Here is a 23,422-nt window from a genome sequence, read left to right on the forward strand (position 1 = left end):
GTGTAAACACTCAATGGGGCCACCATGATGTATGTGTATCATCCATGCCGTCCATTCAATTTTTCAAAGCTCATTTTAAGTTATGAAATTAAAATTGAACCATATGAAAGCTCAAGTAAACCATGCCACAAGAAAAAGTAGAAATTGAATGTACGTCGTTGAAAACTTTTTAGGAGATGGGAGAGTTTTGCTTGTATTTTCTATCAAAGTTTTGAATCAAGCTGGTATTTGTGTTTTTTCTTTGTCTTGTCTAAGTTTATATCATCTCATGAATAAGTTGAATGACAAATAGACATTACCATAGGCTTTATTTATTTATTTATCTTAAACCTACACCCCCATGCTGTAGCAGGATTTCATGACCTATGGATACTCAAACCCTTGACCCGGTGTTGAAACTCCCGAGAGTCTACCACTAGAGCAAAAGTAAGGATCCAACTTTACCATAGGCTTGAAAAGGTTTCAAGTGGATGTTATTATCCCCACTACTTTCTATGGTGTAGTTCTCCCGTGCTTTGGATATGCTTAAATTCTGCACACTTGCATTAAAATGATTTGAAAAAAATGAATGAACAACATTGACATACACACATGTATCATATGAGCCTTACAGAGTCCCAATGTAGCTATTGGACAGTGATGTGGACTCCACAATGTGCATGTGTTATCTACACCATTTATCTATTTTTTCTAACTATTGTTTTAGGGCGAGATTAAAAAAATGCAAATCCAAATCTCAAGTGGACCACACCATAGGAAAATAGTGATGCTTGAACCCCACCATTAAAATCTTCTTTGGAGTCACAAACATTAGCTTGATCCAAAACTTTTGTGCCCTTGAGAAGTTTTTAATCGTAGGCATTCAATCACCACTGTTTCTTGTTTGATCCAAAACTTTTGTGATTCCGATAAGTTTTTAATGGTAGGGCTTCAATCATCACAGTTTCCTATAATGTGGTCCACCTGAGATTTTTATCTGCCTCATTTTTTGGTCTATGCCTTAAAATAATCCGGAGAAATAGATGGACGGCGGGGATAAAGACATGCTGATAAGGGGCCACAGTGCACCGTTCAGTTGCGTGGCAGTGTGTCTGCAGGCAATCCGCGTTCCTTCCCACCGCAAGGCACAAGGCATCCCAACGCGTCGAAATGGAATTTACTTTTTGACCCTTTTAAAATAAAAAATTAACCTCGCCCCCCTCATATGTCCCTCGTGCCTCGCACGTGACATCACCCGGCTGTCCTTATACATTGCGACTGCAAAACGTCCCAGCAAAAATTCCATCCCCTTTCTCATCTCCCGAAACCCCATCGGGTTTCAATCCCAAACCCAAGGGAGGAAACGAATCGAATTCCAAAATCATTCAGAGATTTACGATTTCTGATCATCACTTCATCCGTCTGATCCCTATATCTCATCAGAAAATCCAACGATCCGATGACAAACACCTGATCTTCTTATCCTATCATCTCCTGCTTTTTTCTAGGGTTCATTTTCTTCCTACCTTCGTCTTTACCATCTCCTGCAACGGCCCGAATTCCCTCCATCGCGATGGACGGAAACAAAGACGAAGCCCTTAAATGCCTCAGGATCGGAAAAGAATCCCTAGAATCCGGCGATCGGAACCGCGCCCTCAAATTCCTCACCAAGGCCCGCCGACTGGACCCCACCCTCCCCATCGATGATCTCATCTCCACCATTGACTCAGATTCCCCTAATGACAACCCTCCCCCGCCAACTGACCCCACCACTGAAGCACATGTGCCAAACAAGCCGCCTGGGAATTCTTCTTCGGTTAGGGCTAGAGTTTCAGCCAATGGGCCATCGCCATCGCCATCGTCGTCGTCGTCGTCCTCTTCTTACACCGAGGAGCAGATCTCGATTGTCCGCCAGATCAAAAGGAAGAAGGATTACTATGAGATCTTGGGTGTCGAGAAGGAATGTTCTGTAGAAGATGTCCGGAAGGCTTATAGGAAGTTGTCGCTGAAAGTCCATCCTGATAAGAACAAGGCGCCTGGTGCTGAGGAGGCGTTTAAGGCCGTCTCAAAGGCCTTCCAGTGCCTCAGTGACGGAGAGAGCCGGAAAAGATACGATCTTGTTGGGTCTGAGGAGGAAGTCGTCTATGAGCGGCGGGCGAGGAGGGGTTCCCACAATGGCTTCAATGGCTTCTACGAGGGTGAGGTTGATGCGGAGGAGATCTTCCGGAACTTCTTCTTCGGAGGTGGCATGCCTCCAGCAACTGCATCATTTGGTACGTTTAGGTTTGGGCAAGGTATGGGACCGAGTGCTGGCCGGAATGGTGAGGCTCATGGATCAGGTAATACCAATCTTCGGGCTCTAATTCAGATTCTGCCCATCATTGTCTTGCTGCTGTTGAACTTCCTTCCATCTTCGGAACCTGTTTATTCCCTCTCTCGATCCCACGCTTACCAGTACCAATTCGTCACTGAGAAGGGCGTGCAGTTTTATGTGAGGACATCAAAATTCGAAGAGGAGTATCCTATTCACAGTCCAGAGCGTACGGCGCTTGAAGAACGTGTGGAGCGTGACTATGCTTCTGTTCTCACGCAAAATTGCCGGGTCGAGTTGCAACGGCGCCAGTGGGGCCTTGCATATCAGATTCCACACTGTGACCTGCTTAAGGAGTTCGAGGCCCGGGCTTGATGTTTACACACAAGGTCTGTTCCTGCTGCTATTTTTTATTTTTATTTTTGGTCATTACCATGCGTCCTTGTGCATAGTTCCATAGCATTTCCTTGCATTTGGTATGTATAATATATATGAAATGGAGAGATGCTCCATTGCTTTCAGAGTACTGCAAGTTATAGTGCGCCTAGTTGCCTTGGCACACTTAGTCCAATCCATTGATCTAGACTGCTCATTTGGTCCAACTCACATTTCATGGGCTGCCATGCAGACATCAAACTGATCTGAAAAATAGTAACCCTTTCATTTATGTACTTTAATATGGATGGTCAAGACCGTTTACACAAACTAGGCCCCATTAACAATTTTTTTTCATCTATTTGTGAGGTCCCATCATGGATTGCATATGATTCTAACGAATCACTTTTGTTAGGCAATCATGACCATCCCATCTATCTTTAGCAAATGTATAGATGTAAAAAATAAGGCCAAACCAAGATGGATTGGATCATCTAATCAGTGAGATTTTTGCATGGTGGACCATGAAATGTGTTTCGTACTTAATGGATAGTTCAAATCAGTCAATTGGACTGTCCAAATGGACTGATGCAAGTAGGATTACTGGAACTCTGAGAGCTCTAGGAATACTGATGCAACGAGATGGATTGGATCATCTAATCACTAGACTGTTATAGTGCTCTGAGAGCATTGGAGCATCTCTCTATGAAATAATACATTTTACATGCCATCATGTTTCAATGCTTGTTGCGATAAACTGCAATTGCAGTGTGGGGGTTTATAGGTTTTCACCTGTCTCATTTGCATGCTTTTGCATCGTGCATCAAATATCTGTACACCACATAGATGTTTGTTCTATGGTGACTGAGAAATTTAATATCTGGATAGTTCTTCAGAATTCAATGAAGTTGTTGATGAGTTATCTTGACCGCTTGATATACCAATTAATATCCATGGGCTATTAGATAAACCTATTTTCTCCATCTTTTCTTGCGCTTGTAAAGTGTTGGTGTTTGTTGTAGTATTTCACCTATGTCATTTGTGGATTGGGGTCGGCTCTACAAATATTACAAAGGCCTGATAGGTCTTTGGTTTTCCTTCTCCATTTTTGCATTGATTGTGTGATATCATTCATATTCCCTTATTTCGGAACATCCATTGAGATGCTTGAACTCTGTTCTGGTTTCTCAATCTTTGTTTTGAAAATCATGAAATTACAATGTAAGTATCAATTGAAGTCCACTGTTATCCGTTCTCCAGAATCCTGATTGAATCATCATCATAGCCTTGTGCAATCTGTGGGGTTGACTTTACAAATGTTTTGTTAATTATTGATAAGCCCCCCTATCCTTAGTAATTGGACAATCCTTCGCATCCTTTTCTCACAACCTTGGTCCAAGTACTTTTAGGCATTGTTTGGATCATTGTTGTCGAATCGCATATGCCTGTGCGCATATGCGATCGCGCATATATAAATATATATATATATATATATATATATATATATATATATATATATATATATATATATATATATATATATATATATGGGAAAAATTCAAAAAGTAAAAAAAATTAAAAAATGAGGAGAACTTTTCTAAGTTAATAGATAACTAATTTTACATATTTAAAATACATTTGAGAGATAAAATCAATTAAACATCAAGTCATCCACATTTAACAATATAGTTAACAAGAAGTAACAACAAAATCAACAAGCTATTTATTTATTATGGTAGAAAATCAACAAGCTATCTTCCTTGAAACTTAAAAGTGCTTGAATCTTGATCTTCCAACTTCTAAGAGAGAGGGAACGTAAGAGAGAGAGTGATTAAGATCACTTGGAAGTAGGAAATACAAGAGAGAGGGAGACTAAGACCACTTGTAATTAAGAAATGTAAGAGAAAAATAGAGTAAGAGAGTTTTGCAGTGAGAATATTGCAAATGGAGGAGATTTGGAAGCCTTTTTTTTTATAGGCAAAATGTTATTTTTTTGCAAAAAAATAAAAATAAAAATTCAATGTGCCATGGCCAATATGCGATCGCATATGCTGTATGCGATTGCATACATCGCATATTTTCGCATGTGCAACATACGCGATCGCATATGTGCCAAATTGCATATGCGATCTACATATGGATATGCGCATATGCGGTCGCACAATGCAACAATGGTTTGGATGCATGGAAGTGCCCAAGATGGAGATGTCCATGTCCAAGACATGGACTTGAAGATGTTGTGTTGGGATGCACGGAAAGGTGGTTTCATGGATGTTGAGATTTTGCATTTTGACGACTCCTCATATAAGTCCTTTTTCTTGAAGAGTGTATCGCTGGAGCATATGTTGAAGAGAGTGAGCTATGGCACGTGTGTAAGATCCAGGCTCTAACAAGTCAATCCTAAAATGTGAGCATGCCTCTCTCAAAGTCCAGGCAATGTACCAGACGGTTGCATCTACTAGAGTACTGTTGCAGTAGAGGTGTGAAGCAGTGAACATTTTTTGGAAGCCTTTGTCCAATTTGTCCATGGACAGCTGCACTCTACCTCCGTGGACAACACAATATTCAAATTTGTGGACAGGCGTTTCCAAATGGAAGCCCTTGTGCGTGGGTAATCATGAAGCCAAACACAGGAATGCTATCTTGGACATGGACATCCATGGCTTAAACAGAGCTTCCTACGCATCCTCTTTTAGGGCCTTCAACCCTATCAAAGTTCCCCTACTTACTAGGGCTGTCTTCTAATCAACCCTTACCTCTTCAATACTCATTCGTTGCTCATGTTGCTTCCTTCCAACGCACATCTCCACTTCATCCACCCTTGATTGTATCATTCTTTTTCTTCTTGAATCATGTATGGCTTAAGTGGAGCTTCCTATGCATCCAAATGGCCCTTTAATTCTTAACTTCATCCTCTTAGGGCCTTCAACCCTATCAAAGTTCCCCTACTTACTAGGGCTATCTCCTAATCAACCCTTATCTCTTCAATACTCATTCGTTGCTCATGTTGCTTCCTTTCAAGGCACATCTCCACTTCATCCACCCTTGATTGTATTGTACCTTTTCTTCTTGAATCTTAGGATTCATGTTTTGAATCTTGCAATTCCATAAATAGACATGGATAATGTTTTGGGCTTATCTTTCCACACAAAAAAAAAGTTTTGGGCTGAGCCATGACCTACAAAATCATTTGGTGTTTGTTTCCTTTCTTTTATAGGTATTTTGGGCATCTATCGCACATGCATTAAGCGCTTGTGAGGGGGATTTTTTAGAACCATCATCCCTACAAGAAAGAGATAATAAGATGTCCTTTCTTTTATCATAAATTCAAATTGTCCCATTGGACACGTTTCTACCTCAATTAAAGATTGCTTTGACATATATCATGGGAATTGTAATGGAAGCCGTCAGATATTTTGAGTCCTTAAAAGCACACATGTGTGCCTTGTTTCGTTTCTTTCTTTGTCATTTTCTTTCTTTTTTTTTTTTGCATGGAAAATATTGAGAGAAGTTGAAATTACTGAGACAATGCACCACCGTGTATTCAAACAACTAAATTGAACATAGTTGATACTTAGAGAAGTTGATATTAATAGAGACATTGCACTGCCATTTGGACAACAAATTAAACTTAGGTGAAACTCATACCCAAGGAAAATATGATAGCTGTAATTATTCTAGAAATGAAAATGATCTTCCTTTCTGCAGTAGTTTTGGAATTGATGGTTATACAAATTATTGAAGATTTCATGCTTTTGTCGATGGCCAATGAGGTCCTTGCTTCTAAGGTCTTATCATGGATACGCAGAGAACATACTCCCAACTCCCAAGTTCCAAACACATGCTTTAAGGGTAAGAGGGAAAGAGGAATTAGTCAGCCTTTCAGCCATTGTGGAATGGCTAGGAATATTTGGGGATATTTTCTCAAGCCTTTTGGGGTTTCTTGGTCTTTCCCATGAGAAGCTTAGAGTGGTTTAAGAGTTGTGGAGGGTGTGCCTTTCAAGCAAATGGGGAGGACTTCGTGGCATATGCTCCCTTTAGCTTAATGTTGGGAGAATTTGGAAAAAAAGGGAATAGTCACATTATTAATAAGGTGGAAATGGCAGTGCAAGTAGCGCAGAGAAACAAAGCCACTTTGACTCGGTTCTTACAAGATTTGGATTTTTGGAATTTACACTATAGATTTCTTTAGGCATTTGTCCATCTCCTCGATGGATCTTCTCAAGTGAACCTAGGATCTTGTGGAATTGGTTGTATGCTAAGGGATGACAAGAGTGGAATGCATATGACTTCCTTTGGACATTCTGGGTGGGAAAGTCCAGTGAAGTAGAAGCCCATGGCCTTGAGGAAGGTTTGAGGATTGTCAGCAATGGTTTTATTGTTCTTTGGAACATTGATTGTGAAAGGAGATGATATCTTGGGTGTAGATTTAGTAGTTTGTGCTATGGAAATGTCTTTTGTTTTGATGAATTTTGAGACATGGCTAAGTCCCTGTTTGATTAGAAGTAATTGCATGTAGTCAAATGGTAAATAAGTAATAATTACTTATCTTTATATTTACTTGGAAATGCACGCCGTTTGAAAAAGTCTCACATTGGGTACCATGCTATTGCTCTGTACCAAAATCCTGTGGGCCCCACCCTGACGTATGTGTTATATCCACGCCGTCCATTCATTTTTTTTTCAAATCATTTTAGGCCATGAGCCAAAAAATGAGGCAGATCCAAAGCTCAAGTGGCCCACAATGAGAATAAGTATGTCTACCATTGAACCTACTGTTATCTGTGGTGTGGTCCACTTAATCTTTGGATCTGCCTCATTTTTGGGCTCATGCCCTAAAATGTTTATGAAAGATAAGTGAATAGTGTGGATATAACACATAAATTATGGTGCGTCCCACAAAGTTTTGCTTTGAAAAGACGTTGAAAGTTGTACAGTTCTTGAGTTGGAATTCCATCTCTTTTCAAACGGGTGATAAAAATCATCATTGTGCTTTTACTACCACTTACCACCATTTACCTCCAAAAAAAAAGCCCTAAACATTGTTTGCCTTTGTGCTAGTGAGGCAAATGGTTTGGTTGATACAAAAGCCAAAGAGGGAATTATTCTTGTGGTTAGTAGTTGTAGGTCTAAAGGTGAATGCGATATTATTCCTGAGGTTAGTAGTCTCAGGTCTAAAGGTGGACATCGCTAGGGGCGAAATGTTGGGAGTGAATACCTCGAGGGAGGAGGTGGATAGATTGGCCGGGGTCTTCTTGTGTCGATATGGTTTGTTTTGGATGACATATCTCGGGCTTCTCCTTTGCATTCGAAAACCAGTGAAGCACATGTGGGATAGAGTGATAGAAAGGGTTGAAAGGAAGCTAAGTGGAAAATTCAACATCTATCTTTGTGAGGGAGGCTTGCTTTAATCAAGGTCGCTTTATTTAACCAATCTTTGTCCTACATGTCTCTCTTCAAATGCTAGGCGTCTGTTTTGAGTAGTCTGGAAAATTTGAGGGATTTTTATGCGGCAAGGGGCTGAAACAAAGCAAAAGTCTCATATCCTAAAATGGGAAGACATGTGCAGGTTGTACCAGGAAGAGGGAGCGGGAGTTAAAGAGTTTGGGGAATATGAATTGTGCGCTTCTTGAGAAATGGTTATAGAGTTTCGGCAAAGAGGAAGGTAGATTGTGGAGGGAGGTGATTTCGTGCAAACATGGATTTGAGGACAGGGATTGGCGGGTAAAGGAGTCGTCAATGTACAGGGCATTGGGTTTGTGGAGACTGGAGAGGGGTTGCCAGTTTGACAAATGGTTTTGGATGGTGTGCGCTTCTCTTGGGTTGATGGCACAAGGCTCTGATTTTGGGATGATTTGTGGTTTGGGCATAGACCCTTAGGGAAGTCTTCTCGAGGCTAACTAGTTTGGCTGTGGTTTCAGGAGTAACCATTGACCGATGTTTTACCTCCATAGGCGATGTAGTGATATGTGCTTTTTGTAGAAGGAATTTGATAGATGCTGAAGCAGAAGAGTTTGTGCAGCTGATTGGGGGAGGGATTTGGCAGCTCTTCATTGCTGGCTTCTCATTGTTCTTGTGGTCTTACAAGGCCCCTCCCAAGATACTGGCATTTGTGTGGCCGGTGGCAAGTGGGGAGGAATCGATTGTTAACGATTGACAACCTTCAGAAGAGATCTATGGTGCTGCCTAATTGTTATGTGATGTGTATGCGGGGTGCAGAGACATTGGATCATTTGTTTATTTTTCTCCTCTCAGAAGGTGTGGGAGTAAGTTTTAGTTTCCTTTGGTTGTCGTGGGTGATGCCAATGCCCATCATAAGTGTCCTCCTGGCATGTGGCATATGGGAGAGTTTTGGAGAAAAAAAGAGATTGGTGTGGAGATTAGCTTTATTGGCGGTTATTTGGGCCATCTAGGGGGAAGGAACAATCAGAGCTTCCAGGACAAGTGTGGGTTGGAAAAGGATGTCTATAATACAGTTAGGCTTGATGTAATTAGTTGGGCATCTTATCTTAGGGACTTTGGCCAAGATGATTGGCCTTTGCTATTTGGGCTGTAGCTATTTGTAATTCTTTGAGCTTTGGTTCTTTTTGAATAAAATTTTGTTGTCTTTCAAAAAAAAAAAGCTCCTCCCAGAAAAGGTGTTGCCAATTCATGGCTTCTTCAAATGTCAGTTGATCAGAATACGCTGAAATAATCACCCCTTATGATCATAGAACCCTCAACCAATATTTGCCTTGTCCAGATTACTCTCAAAGATGGAGCATTCCATGCAATCACCATACTTCCCAGTTATAGACCATTTCTTGAAAATAGTTGCAAAAACTGTCCACTACTGAGTTGACTCGTGTAACTGATTCAGTTTCACTAGACATCAGAATAAGTCTCCCCTCTGAAAATGGGGCTTTGTTTGACTGATATGGACAAAGTTGTTTTGGTTTTGGTCCTTGGATTAGTCACTGTCTATAATCAAAATTTGATTTCTTGGTCTTGAGTGCTCACTCCCCTCAAGTCCCTTGTCATTGCCAAGCTAATGATAGAACTATTGCTTTTGCTTTTTTATAATCAATGTGAAAGATTTCTCCTCAATGGAAATATGCACTTTCGTTGATTCTACAGAAGGGAGATAAAATATGATCCCCAGCAAATATACTCTTAAACAAATTTAATGTGCTATTTAGGGAACTCAATTTACCTCAAACATCTAAAGGAAAAGCAACAATCTTGATGAGCCGATGATCAATAAAGGAAAAGGTGATTCATTGTTCATATTTTTTCATTTGATGCATCTGTTAGCTAATTGGAATTCCCGATTCTGAAATTGGTCAAAGGTTAGAATTGTATATGCTGCCTTCCAAGAAAAATCCTCCACCCCTGGTGGACGTAGAATGCCCATACCTTGCAAGAGAAACAGTTCGACGTAAATGGTGAAAATGAATTATATAAGAAGTTAAGAACATACCTAGAGGATCCCTACCCAAACTCTCCAATACTTCCTACTATAGGGATATACACTTCTTCTAACCTAACCTGGATCTCAACTGAAAAACGATCTCATTATCTCATCCTCTTTCAAATTTCTTCTAAGGTCAAGATACCCCAAACCCCATTCCCTATTTTTTTTAGCACTCTCCTATGACCATCTTCCTGACAACTTTTTCCTTGAAAGATAATAATTTATTAAAGCTCACCTAAAGGCGAAAGCAAAAGAAGGAAGAAAAGAAAGACTTAAAAAAAAAAACAGAAAGGGCTAAGAAAAGAGGCCCCAAAACAGCCAAACCCCCACAAGGAATCAAGGATCCCAATCCTTTAAAAGCCCGATCACTTTTCTAACAATGATCTGAGAGGACCCTGTTGTTCCTAAAGCACCTACTATTCCTTTCCAACCAGATAGACCAAACAGCTGGAAGCAAAGCCATTCTCCATTTGGACTTTTCTTGGTAGCTAGAGATGCTTCATGCCAAGAGAGAAAAAGCTCAACTACCTTCTTTGGCATAACCCATAGGAAATTGAAAATAGCAAGAACACCATCCCAAACCCCCTTCAAAAACTGGCAGTGAATGACGAGGTGGTCCACAGTCTCATCCTACAAGCATAGACTACAGGCTTTAGGGATTTCCATTTCCCTCTTTTGTAAATTGTTGATAGTAAGTACCAAAAGCTCTGTTTCAACTGAGAAGCCATGCAAATTCAACAACCTTAAGCAGAGCTCCATATCTCGACATGTGGGTTGTGTGGCTAGCACTTGGAGAAGTAGAAGAGGAAGATAACTCCGTAAGAAGAGACCGCACAGAGAACCTCACTAAACGATCTAAAAGCCACATTGGCGAATCTATTTCCTCTTGATAGGGAAAAATACTTTCCAACCGAGACAACAATCTAGCAAACTCCTCGATCTCCACATTTGAAAGATTTCGTTGACACGGAGGCACCATGACATTTTGAATTGGACACAGGCCCATGATTAAAGGAAACTCTGATTGGAGCGTACAAAAAGCTTCCTCCCCCCTAGTGCACATCTTTACCTGAACTGAATCCTATCTCCTAACCTCTACTGCACATCCTCCACCCCAATGTTTTAAATATCGACGATATCGGCCGATATATCCCATGATATATCTTGTATCCGACCTGTTCGATACGAAACACACAAGTAGTGGGATATATCCCACATGTTCGATCCGGTGAACAATTTTATTTATTTATTTATTTTCGATCTTTTTTTTTTCTTCTTATAAATCACGTTAAATTAGTGTCAAATTGTTACAAATCCATTATTTTTCATGTTTTGCATGGCATGAAAAATCATGGATTGAGAACTTCGAATTCAAGATTTGGAGGAGAAGGACCGAGTTGTGGAAAATTGGAAAAAATCAAAATCAAAATCAAATATGTATGTAACCTAATATAGCGATTCTTCTTTTGCTTTTGAATATATTGCTTGTGTTTCCACACATCTTCTTACATTTATAAATTATATGAATAGACTTTGAATATGCTTGCATCAATTCAGTTAGACAACGCATAGATTAGGACCCCATACAAAGAAAACCCATTATGTGCACTTGTTTTTTTGTAATGTTTTGATTTGTAAGTGTGTGGTGATGTCTTTTTTAACAATCACTGAAATTTCGTTGAAAAATTCGACCAATTTCCAATGTTTCCAACAACAACGATACATTACCTGATACAACCGATATATCCCATGCGATAACCAATACGTATCTATGATTCTGTATCCCAAGGGTGCGATACGTAATGCGATACTGATATTTCGAACATTGCTCCACCCTAGGGTTTGAGTTTGTAGCTCAATGGTAGACAGACTGCATTTCAACATTGAGGTCTTGGGTTTGAGCTCAGCCTAGCTAGCCAAAAAAAAAGAAGAAGGGGGGAACCCCAAGTGAAACTGTTTGAAACTCATCTAATACCTAGATGGTGGCATGTGTTCACTGTATCATGTTGGTTTCACATCTTAACATAACCAATTTCTCTCCCAAGTTCCCCAACCTGAACAGAAACCTAATACCTTTGTGAACTCACCTAACCATTGATTTGTTTGCATCTGTTCAATCTATTGTGTCGGACGTGGCATGATATTGGTACTAGTACTGATGCTAGATACTCTAGTATATTTGTAGGAAAGTTTTTAACTGAATCTTAGTTGATTCTTCTAACGAGGCTGCTGGTGCTTTGAATCAAGCATGTTTATTAACTGGGTCAGACTTGGGCTATGTCTAAAAGCCCGCCAGCCTGGCCTGGCTCATTTAGGATCTCAAGAGTAATGGTGTACGTGGATATTAGATGTTTCCTAAGCCACACATGTAAAAGGCCATTCATGGGCATGCCACCACACATGCCACTGGGTATGACATCCAAGCTGTACATTACACGGGTTCCACTATTTAGATTAGATACCTTGGCCCAAAAATCAGGGGGCATTGCTTACTAGGTGTATGACAATATTAGAAACATCTGGACAGCTTCCGAAGTTTTTTTATTGGTCCATTTCTATTGTACACTGTAGTCTTGTTGATATGACTAGCCTGATAATGAACCACCACCTGATGGTCTCATGTTCTTGTGCCATGTTGGTGCTTGTGATGGCGTGTAGTTGGGTACCTTGTAGACATATGCAGGCAGCACAAAGCTCGGATATTATATAGAGGAGGATCGACCTCTTAAATATGATGTGCCTCACTCTGCATGGTGGATGGCCAAGAAATAAAAGCTCTTAGTTTGATTTTTTAAACCCTTTAGTAATTCGGCTCTTTTGCTTTGAATATTGTCGGTCACCATAAAAGGGTTAAAATATTTGAACAACAACAACAACTAGTTGTTATTATTATTATAAAGGGTTATTAAGGGGGACCCTATCACATGAACGGTTTGGATTATTGAGAACAAACCTCAACCGATTTGCTAGAGTGGCTTACCATGTGTGCATGGTGGGCCACACATTAGGAACTGCCTAGATCTTGCATAAAACTGGATGTAAGAACCCGGGCCTGTCTGCCTTGGCCCGTCATGGGCAGGGTCCGGGCTTGGGCCTGTGGGTGGGCTTGGACAGACCTTGGTGTGGCCCAAGACCAACCTTTTGACTGCCCTAGCCATCATGCATCCACACGGGCCCCCCTATTCTGGAGTCTCCAGATCTCTTTCTCATTCCTTCTTTTTTAATAACATCTATAGCTTTCAGCTTCGAAGTTGTTCAAAGTAATTTCTTTGATGTTATTATGAGAGCAAGTAACCAGTGTTAAACACTAAGGGGTCATTTGGTTGCATGAAACTAGATGTTTTTCAGTAAGTGTTGTCCTGGAAACCCATTTCTGGGAAGAAGACTTCGCAGACGTCATTGTTTTGCTAGGACTGTCCATGGGCGGTAGATCGTGGGTACCTGACTTAAACAGGCTTGGCTCCAAATCTTGGATCTGTTTAAAAGTGGGTGGGATCCAGGTCCATGATATGTAGATCCATTTTGAATTGGGTTGGGTTGGGCACCTAAGTGTACCCGATTAGTTTTGTTGATGCTCAAATCTGGTCGATCCTTGTTAGCCCGCCTTCCACCTACTATTTAATGGAGAACAAGAGAAGTCCTACCTCACCTCCTGCGAGTCACTAAGTACCTGCGAATTAATGGGGGTACAAGAAAATACATTGAGGGCACCGGTTAAGGTCGGGGACCCTTTGATGCTTAAGTCAGGCGTATAGACTCACAGTAGGCGTAGTAGAATCGATGTATTTGTGTGTACCTTTACCCATGACAGGGAGTGTATTTATATGTTTTCTAAGCGGTCTGCGTATCTAAGTTGATTTGTTGGAGGGGTCGTATTGGAGTCAAACTCTAACTTCAAGAATATATCTGACTTTACCTCAATCGATGTGATTTTTGGCAGAGATCTCGGGAGGTAATCCCACCCATATATGGAGATGATTTTTCTTTCTATTTTGAGGCCGATGTTAGTATCCGAGGCCGACCTCTGAGGTTGAGGTCTATGGTCGAGGCTGGTTCTTGAAGCTGACGGTTGAGGTCGTCCCTCGAGGTTGAAGTCGGTACCTGAGGTCGCTACTCGAGGTACCTGAGGTTGAGGTCATCTTTTGAATTCGGTGAACAAGGTCGACCTCCAAAGTCATTGGTCGGCACCAAAGGTCGTGGTGATTTTCCGACCCTCAAGCAATATATAGTCATCGAGTCTTGCCGTTCGGCTCATTTGTCTCATACATTTGTTTAGTTCCATTTTACTCATAACAAGTTTTAAAATTGATATTATGCATCATTAATATATTTAACTTGTTGATTGTAATCAACCTATGTAATAGACTATTACATAGCACTTGATTGTAGTCATCCTATGTAAATAGTCTATTACATTGACTTTGTGGGAGTTCTGTGCTCTCATTGCTGGTCCCCTGCTTGGATTCAAGTTGATGGCCAGTGTCAAACTTATGCCATAATTTACATCGTGAATACGAACAATATGACATTTGAAACTAATAGTGGAATGTTGGAGAACGGGATTCATATAGCCAACCCCAATTAATTGGGATAAGTCTTAGATGATGATGATATTATTAATATATTTCTCTCATATATAGTATATAAATGTCCCTACCAAGAGTTGAAACACTGAAAGGTGAAACATGGTAGCTGCTAAACTGAAGTGATGCTTGTTACGCACTCATGTTGATATACATGTGTGTGTGTGTGCGTGTGGCAAATATATTTGAGATCCAAGCCACCATAATGTGTGTCCAACTGTGTAGAAGCCACCAATTAAAAATCAAAACATCATCTCATAAGAGTAGCTTTGATGTTAGAAACAAAATGATAACTTGATGTAGGACAATTAGCCACTTGCTCTAAAAGCTCGAATTGATAGAGCACGGCGAATCAATCCTTTTATCTCACAGCCCAGGCCCCACATCGCATGGGTTAGGACCTCGACCAAACCCCCTTCGTGGGCCCCACATCACATGGGTACCACCTCACATGAGTCACCCGCCTCACACGAGCCATGCTCCCCAAGTGTGCCCCTGCTTCCCACAGGCCACCCCACTCAAGCCCGGTGTGAAAATGCCCCTGCATTATGACCCTTGTTTCATAAATTGTAGCTCAATTAATCAATGAAATGTTTGAATTTTGGTCAAGGGCATCTACATGGTGAGACCCATCTGATGGGCAGGTTAGATCTCGTGCATGTGCCACTTTGACACATGAGTGGTGTGTTGATGGGCTCCCTTACACGTGTCTGGGCTTAACAAAGCTCATTGTTATAAACGGAGTAGTTCTGCCCAACATATGCCTCCTCTGCTACAGTCAGGTGAAGTCAGTAGACCATCTGTTCCTGCATTGCCCTTTCGTGACAAGAGTATGGGCAGGAATTTTCAGTTTGGCATTGGTCTACTGGGTTATGCCTCAGTCTATTGAAGACTTCTTCAAGGTCTGGCATGCGTTCGACAGAGGCTCTCTCGGGAGGAAGAAATGGAGGCTTGCTTTGCTAGCTTCGCTGTGGTTCCTTTGGGGAGAGGAATGATTGTTGCTTTTGGAAGTTGAGTTCTGTGATGGCGAGGGTTCTTGGTAAAGTCGTCCAGCTTTTCCGGGATTGGGCGCCTTAGTATCTGTTTTTTTGGGTTCCTCTAGGGGACTGGTTGTTGTTGTAATATTAGTAGGGCAGTTCCGTGTTGGTCTTTTGTAGGTTTTTCTTGTTTCTTGTTGCTGTTTGCTTTTGTAGGTTTTGGTGTCTTTTCTTTTTGTTTATGTTTCGTCTGTTTCTGTTTTGGCTTTTGCCTAATAAAATTTATCTTTCAAAAAATAAAAATAAAATGGTGGCGACTCTTCATCTATACACATAGCTTAGTTGTATGGCAATCCCGACTGTCCAAATCACGGACGCAATTGTAGATGTAACAGAACACAAAGTTTACACTAAGAAAATATTAACCACCTGTTTTTTCTCTTGGAATTTGGACCGGTCACTGTTTTACTTTTACCCATCCACTCGATACTACAATTGGATGGTTAGGATTGCTTGATTTGATTAATGTGGTTATAGAGATGTGCTTCATTCAATGTGCCACAATTTGATGGTCTGGATAGGCATACATTAGTAGTGCCATTTGTGAGGAGGACCAGACCAGTCCACCATTTTCTAAATGGTGGTCAACTATCAATGGCAGCAAGCATTGAAGAGTTGCGATTGTCGATATGCAGGTAGACTAGTAAATTGTACTTGTCGCATGTAAATAACTCAAACTAAGCTGTTCAAATCAATGGCCCTTTATTTAGATAGGCCATAAAGCATGATTCTTTTGTCCAACTGGATGATTGATGTGCATTTAACTGACTGTTGTAGTGCAAAGTACTCATTCAATCATCTGGATTCAACCAAAAAAAAAAAAGGTCCATGAATCAACCATCATATGTTAGGATTGTTCGATCATGCCCTCATCTTCTTCTTTTTCTTCTTATTTCATTGCTAACCTGAAGCCAAATTGTGTCCCATATCCAACCTGAAGCTAGGATCTTATGACTTGACAGGTTCCTGAACACAGCTGGATTTGGGTTTGGTACCTTGAATATGGTACCTGGATTGATAGGTCTGAAACACAAACCCCTAGGCAGGTCCAGGTATGGCACGGTAGGACCTGCCCTGTTGAGAGCAGGTTTAAAAAATGGTTTCAGTGTACTGTTGTATCGTCCACCACTGATGCCAAGCTGTATCGGCTGGTACGGGTTGATACCCCAGTATAGGCATTTTTACTTCCAAATCAGATGGTTAGGGTTTCTCAATTATTGCAATCTCATAGATATGATCCATCCACAATGTTCCTATAGCTTAGATGGTAAATGTAAGTGTATTAAGTGTCACATCTGAGAAAGATGAGTCACTGCTCACCGCCATGGTCCAATGGTCATATTTCAACAAACAAGTATTATGGATCAGAGGTTAGGATTGTTCAACTGATTTGACATGGGGCCGTGATTCAAAACCTAAGGAAACAATGTAAAAAATGCCCCAAACCTCTAAATTCAAGTGGTCTGGCCCACCTAAGTTTTGGGTCAGCATGATAATTGTTTCGACTCTTGTTGCGAGTTCTGTTTTTAGCCTAAAATTTGGTCGAAAGATGAGTAATAGATGTGTGCAGTGTGCACTTGATGAACGGAATGGATCTTTGATAAAAGAGTTTGGAAGCTTAAAAATTAGCAGAACCAAGATACCATTCAAGAATGCATCTTTAATCAGAATTTAGAGAGCGAGGCTTTCATTGAAATTGATAGCGAGGAGACTCATCAAAGCAATTATTTTTATATTATTGTTGTTGTTGTTGTTATTTTACCTTGTTGTGTGACTCAAAAGGTGCACATGTCCAGACTGCTATGTGGCTACAACATGGCAATGGAACTTGATGGAAATTTTTATAAGACACGGGAGTCGAGCATTGTAGAGATGAGGATGTTGAGATGGATGTGTGGGAAGACTAGTGACATTGGAATTAGGGACGAGGTCATCCAAAGCAGAATAAGAGCAATCCAATATGATATAAAATATGAGTGAGCTGATCGAGATGGTCTGACCATTGCTATGGAAACTAGAAAGATGCCCAGTGAGGAATGGCACTTGATTTGGGTTGTAGGGCCTAGAAGGAGGGAATACTTGAAAGGACTTGGATTTGAGGTAGTGAGAAGAGATGTGACAGGTTGCACCGAGGATAGGGCCTTGGATATGAATGATTAGTGAAACAGGATCCGCAGTTGTAAATTCAACCCTAAATAGGTGGGTTAAAGGCTAGGGTGATGAAAATGATTGTCAGACCCCGACTCTGGAAACCTGAGTTCGCTTGACTTAAGACTTCGAGTTGAGGGCGTGATTCGATGGGGATGGGGTAATATTATAAACAACCATAATAATCACCACAAATAGTAAACTTAATTAATCATAATGCATCCAGTTAAGAGTATCAAGTATCTATTGGCTGATATCTGGCCCAAATTCATACATCATTTTTTAAAACAATAAATATAAAATGAAAAATTCTTTATTCTCGCAACAAATCTCCAAGAGCACGCTTCTCAAAGTCATCACTCCACGCGTGGAGACTCCAATTTATTTGCGTCCTGGATGGTTTTCCAATTAACAAAATGAGCTAACAACCTAGCAAGTAGTCGTACGCATGATTCATAATATAGGCATGATACAAGTGTATATACAAGAATCTTAGTATGCTACATTACCACATAAACAGTTTCTTCCCTGAACAACTAGGGCCATAGTTGTGCACTTTGTTTAGCTTGCCAACATCCAACTGAGATCCATACAAGCCCAACATATGTAGGACTATACTCACATCCTACGCAAACGCTGGCTTGAGGTATCTCACGTATCGTATGTAACCGTATAGTCTGGCAACGAGTGACCTACTCTAGAGATGACCAAACTCCTCCAACCTCGTCCGTAGTCCAGTGAGGATGCTTTATTGGTATCAACTCAATTTCCATTGAGAACTCTACTCGAGAATTTAAGGGATAACTCGATCCTCGAGTTGTCTGGTGTTCTCAAAATGATCATTGATTTGTGGGTTTCATTGTCTCTTGAGAGATCTTTTCTTAGAACCGACTGGTAAGAGTTTTGGGCATAACAAGATCGTCATGATGAATCATTAATTTTATTTTTTAGATGGACCACTTGAGAGTTATGATCCGTAGTTGCGATGGATGGTGAGATAATGGATAAGTGTGGAAATTGAGGGATTTTGGATACAAATGGGCATGTGTAAACAAAGTTTTAAGAATGGTCTATGTGCATGGACATCCACCCCCTTGGATGTTTTGGATCGATGATGGACCTCACATTTTGAGGAATTAACTTAAATGAATAGGTACCCCAATCAAGGGTTTCTAAGCGCTATGTAGTGATGAACTCGGTTTTGCAATTGGGTTACCGATCATGGGTGATCTTTACTGTCAGATTACGATCGAGACCCATTGGATGGACCTTTTTGGGGAAAAAAAAAAAAAGATGATTAGGATTCTCATATAGCCCTTTAGAAAATATCCAAACAGTTTTTCGATAGGGCCTCTAGAAAGTAGTTTTTGAGAAAGGATTGTACATGTGGGTATTTATATTGGGATTAGGGCTAAAAGTTTGGCGGGTTCAACCCGACTGACCTGACATTGGGTTGGGCTTGGGCAGGATGTATCGGGTTTGGTCTCGGCTTGGGCCATACAAACGCTAACCCGATAAAACTTGGGTTGGGCTCGGGTTAAGGTCTTGGGTTGCCCGACCCAACCCGAACCCGATCAATATATAAGTTCCTTACAAATTAATTATAATTGAGTGCGGATCGTCTATGTTGAAGGCACAAGAAATTCCAATGTCGTCAGGTTTCATTGGTCCACGTCATTTCCGATGACTCAAGCTAACAATATACACTAGATTTTTCTCTCCCAAATAGATTGCTTGATACACAATACGACTTTTAAAGGAGTAGTTGTCCTATATTTTAGCTTTTTTGTTTAGAAAAAATGTTCTTTACGATTAGGGGTGTACATTGAGTCGAACCGAGTGAAGCTGGCCTCAACTTGAGTCGAACCGAGTCGAGTTGGCTCGGCCACTTGCTGACCTCAGCTTGAACTCGGCTTGGCTCAATCCTCGAGCCTGATTGGCTAGCTGGCTCGGTTCGGTCAGTAGCTCGAGCCAGCTCGGGCCGTGTTTGAGCCAAGATAGAGCTGAGTTCGCCATTGAGGCATTTCCACAAACACCTAGACTGCACCTTCAAAATCCCTTTGTATGTGAAACAGAAGCAATGGTTTTACAGGTATTTTATCAAACACCTTATAAGCAACATAAAAACTAAGAAAAAAAAGGGTATTAGTTTCATGTACATACCTTCCTTGCCACCAGCCACACTTCGTTGAGTCATTTTATCAAACACTTGGTGAGCAACATTAATGACAAAGTAACCAAGTCACCGAACTGGTTCGATCCGAGTTTGATTCGAGCTGGACTCGATCCGAGTTGAGTCAAGCTGGGGCCTGCTCGAACTCGGCTCAAACTCATTTTCGAGCTCAAAAAATCAGCTCGACTTGGCTCGAACTAAGCTTCGAACCGAGTCGAATCGAGCTTTTTCGAGTAGAGTCGAGCGAGCTAACTGAGCTAGCTCGGTTCGTGTACACCCCTATTTACAATAAATAACTACATATATAATTAATAAAATTATAAGTATAAAAAATAAAACTTATATTGAAAATATAATAGACTAATGTAATAATGAAAATATTAGCATATATCTACCCGACCAACCCGGCCAACCCGACCGAACCCGCTTGGGTTGGGCTTGGGTTGAGAATTCTCAACCCGAGGTTAGGTTGGATTGGGTTAGGGTTGAGGTATAGGAACCTTGGGTTGGGCTAGGGTTGAGCACCAACCCGACCCAACCCGCCTGATTTTCAACCCTAACTGGGATTAGTTGGCGCCCAAATTGATCGGGTTGCAGTTGTTAGAATTTTAATTCACTATTATGGTTTTTATAGAAAAATATAAGAGTCATAATAGTCATGTCGAATTATTGGTTCAGGTCCCAAAAATGGGTGGATCTAATCATACGTTTGGTATGATGGAAATGTACAAAAATCCTATGGACGGAATGTAATATATATCTAGGGATTTCTAGGTAAATGCATGAAGGGTTTTACGATCGGGCAAAAGGTTTAAAAGATATATGTCATTTTTTACATACACCATTTAAATCATAATTACAGTCTTTTAAGTTAGTCCTATGATATGTACGATCACGTTTAATGAAATTTTAGGTATTCGGGTAAGTGGACCTATGCAATCGTGCCTCTTGATTTATGAAAATAATATTTAAACTTTGAGATTGGAAAAGGTAAACCGGTAGTTAGGTTCCTTAAATGATGAATAAGTGTACGGATAGTTTTTCAATTGAATGAGTGGCTAAAAAGTTATAAGAGATGTATGACAATGTGATGTGGGGTTCATCCAAGGAAAGTTACTCTCCTATCATAGTTATTGGTATCAAGTTTTAATATTTGCAAGAGAATTTTTTAATTTGGCAGAAAAATGGAAAAAAAAATAAATTTGCACCCCCAAAATTTACTTGGGATATTACAATGACTGTATTAGGCCTTTTGTTATTTATTTATTTATTTCATATAAATGAAAACGGGATTTAAAACAAAGCTTACATGGAGAGCCGATGTATAAAAACTGATATGTTTTCTGATATTTGAGAAATTGGATAAACTTGTTTTTGGTAAAACAAGTTCTGTTGCTATTTTATTTGACTGTGTTAGTGTGGTTAATACTCGAACGTAAGGCATGAAGTATACAAAAAATGGTTAAAGAATTTCTATTTACATGAATACGCAGGTATGCTTTACCTTCACCTGGATTCTCAATTTTTCTTAACGAAGTGATTTGACATAAATTTTCTGAACACATTTCCATCTTTAATTATTTTAGACATCTTTCATATAGTTGTGTCCAGTGGATGTCATTCTTTTGCTGATCTAGTGGTGTTATTAATTACGCCTTCAGTGGTTGCAAGATGAATCTTCACAGTTGTCTTAATATTTTTGGTTTCACTCACAATTGTTCCTTTCAGCACACAAAATTTAAATAGTTCCTGTTAGCTGTGCATAGAATACAAATGGTTTTTTGGTTCACAGATCGACTAAAGCAACAAAACTGTTTCAAATGTTTCTTGTTTTAAAGATAGCCTGCTGAAGAATTTGGAGTTGGGCTAATTGCGTTTTGTTCTATTGTCACTCTGAGAGGAAGACGACGTGAAGAAGGAAATGACTTGTTTCGTTTGGCATTAAGCTTTCTACTATAGAAATCAGCTTCCTACCTTCAAGCGATCATGCGTCTTTTGCATATGTTTCTGGAGACCGTGAAAACTCTGGGTTATAGTTTTGCCCTGAATCTGTGATATTGGAATCATTTCACTGTATATGGTCTATAAGATTGACAAACCTTTGCTGCATTCTGGGTGATTGATTCATCCCATTGAGAACTGATTATGGCCTGTATAAAGCCAGAAATAAGTCTTATGCTATCATCTTTTTCACACTAAATGTTCCTCTGTTGCATCTTTTTCACATGAAATGTTCATCTGTTGCTCATCAGCAGCGGAAATACATGACTCTGTATGTGGCTTGGTGATCCAAACTGTTGGTCTGGTAGGCCTCCCTCGAGATCGGGGATGCCTAATTAATTTGCCAGATTGAATGATCTTAACCATTTGATCATAGGTCAAACAATAGATTGTTAGTAGAGAATACAGTAACTGTTCACATTTTATTTGAAGTAGTTGAATTATCACAGGTCTGGAATTTTCTATCCAGGAGATTTTTGGGGCAAAAAAATTCCCCATCTGCAGTGTGTTGGCTGATGAGAACAATTTTTTTATTTTTAAAATTTTCGAAGTGTTGGTTGATGAGCTTATGGCCTGCCTGGATGCGTATTACAGACATCACATGGGCACTTGAACCCATGACCAGAGTGTAACACAGTCTACCATGGAGCCATGGGTTGGAACCCTGTGTTGCTGTGTACTTAGAGCTGTTGAGGAACTGCCTGTTTGTATGCCAGCCAATTCATGGACTTTCTCTAGTTCATCCTATCCGCTTTTTTTTTTTTTTTCGTGGGGGGTAGCAAAACATTGGTGGAATGGTTAGCTTGCATTGCACCCCTATTTGTGAAGGTGGTGACAGTTTCTTATGCCGTTTTCAAGAGTTAGTCGTCACTTTCTTTTGGACTGCCCATTTTGAGTAGTTGGGACTGCTGAAGTGAAATTGTAGCCAAGTGGTTGGGTCATGTGGATTAGGGAGGCATGCTTCACAATTTGGAGTGGCATTGCAGTTTTATCGTGAAATCTTCTCATCCATGAAGAGTTGACGAGGATATCCGGCCGTTCAGAGTGTACCAGCAGAGGATATCGATGCAACTGACGGTACTCTTTTGCCCTAAAAAGAACTTTAACAATTTGCAACATGGACTTGGGCGGTCCTCTGTTCTGTTGGGACCTACCTCTTGAATGGTTCCAAATGCCCAATTACCCACTGGCAGTGTTCCATCTATTTGGTTGGTTGTACTGTAATAAAATAAGGTTTGCTAGCTAGCATTGCGAGCAATGCCAGGAATGGTTGCTCAGCCATCTTTTAGCATCAACGCTGATATTTTTTTAGATGATTGGAACTGATGATATGATGGGCCATTGCATATGCAGGCCGAATCC

General features: G+C 40.4%; 1 protein-coding gene across 4 annotated transcripts; it reads left to right on the forward strand.

Annotated features, from left to right (window-relative positions):
- Positions 1-1,267: 1,267 nt before the first annotated feature.
- On the forward strand, positions 1,268-22,259 carry LOC131256164 (chaperone protein dnaJ 49-like). 4 transcript variants are annotated; one of them, XM_058257209.1, is made up of 2 exons: positions 1,268-2,679; positions 21,826-22,259. In XM_058257209.1, exon 1 carries the CDS (start codon positions 1,553-1,555, stop codon positions 2,663-2,665), a length of 1,113 nt encoding a protein of 370 aa, XP_058113192.1. In that variant the 5' UTR covers positions 1,268-1,552; the 3' UTR covers positions 2,666-2,679; positions 21,826-22,259. The 4 variants fall into 4 exon arrangements, with proteins under 4 accessions (XP_058113192.1, XP_058113189.1, XP_058113195.1 ...); XM_058257206.1 differs by having other exon boundaries at positions 21,898-22,259; XM_058257212.1 differs by lacking the exon at positions 21,826-22,259 and adding an exon at positions 16,701-16,719.
- Positions 22,260-23,422: the final 1,163 nt, after the last annotated feature.

The sequence above is a fragment of the Magnolia sinica genome, chromosome 1, assembly GCF_029962835.1.
Source record: "Magnolia sinica isolate HGM2019 chromosome 1, MsV1, whole genome shotgun sequence".
Lineage (NCBI taxonomy): Eukaryota > Viridiplantae > Streptophyta > Magnoliopsida > Magnoliales > Magnoliaceae > Magnolia > Magnolia sinica.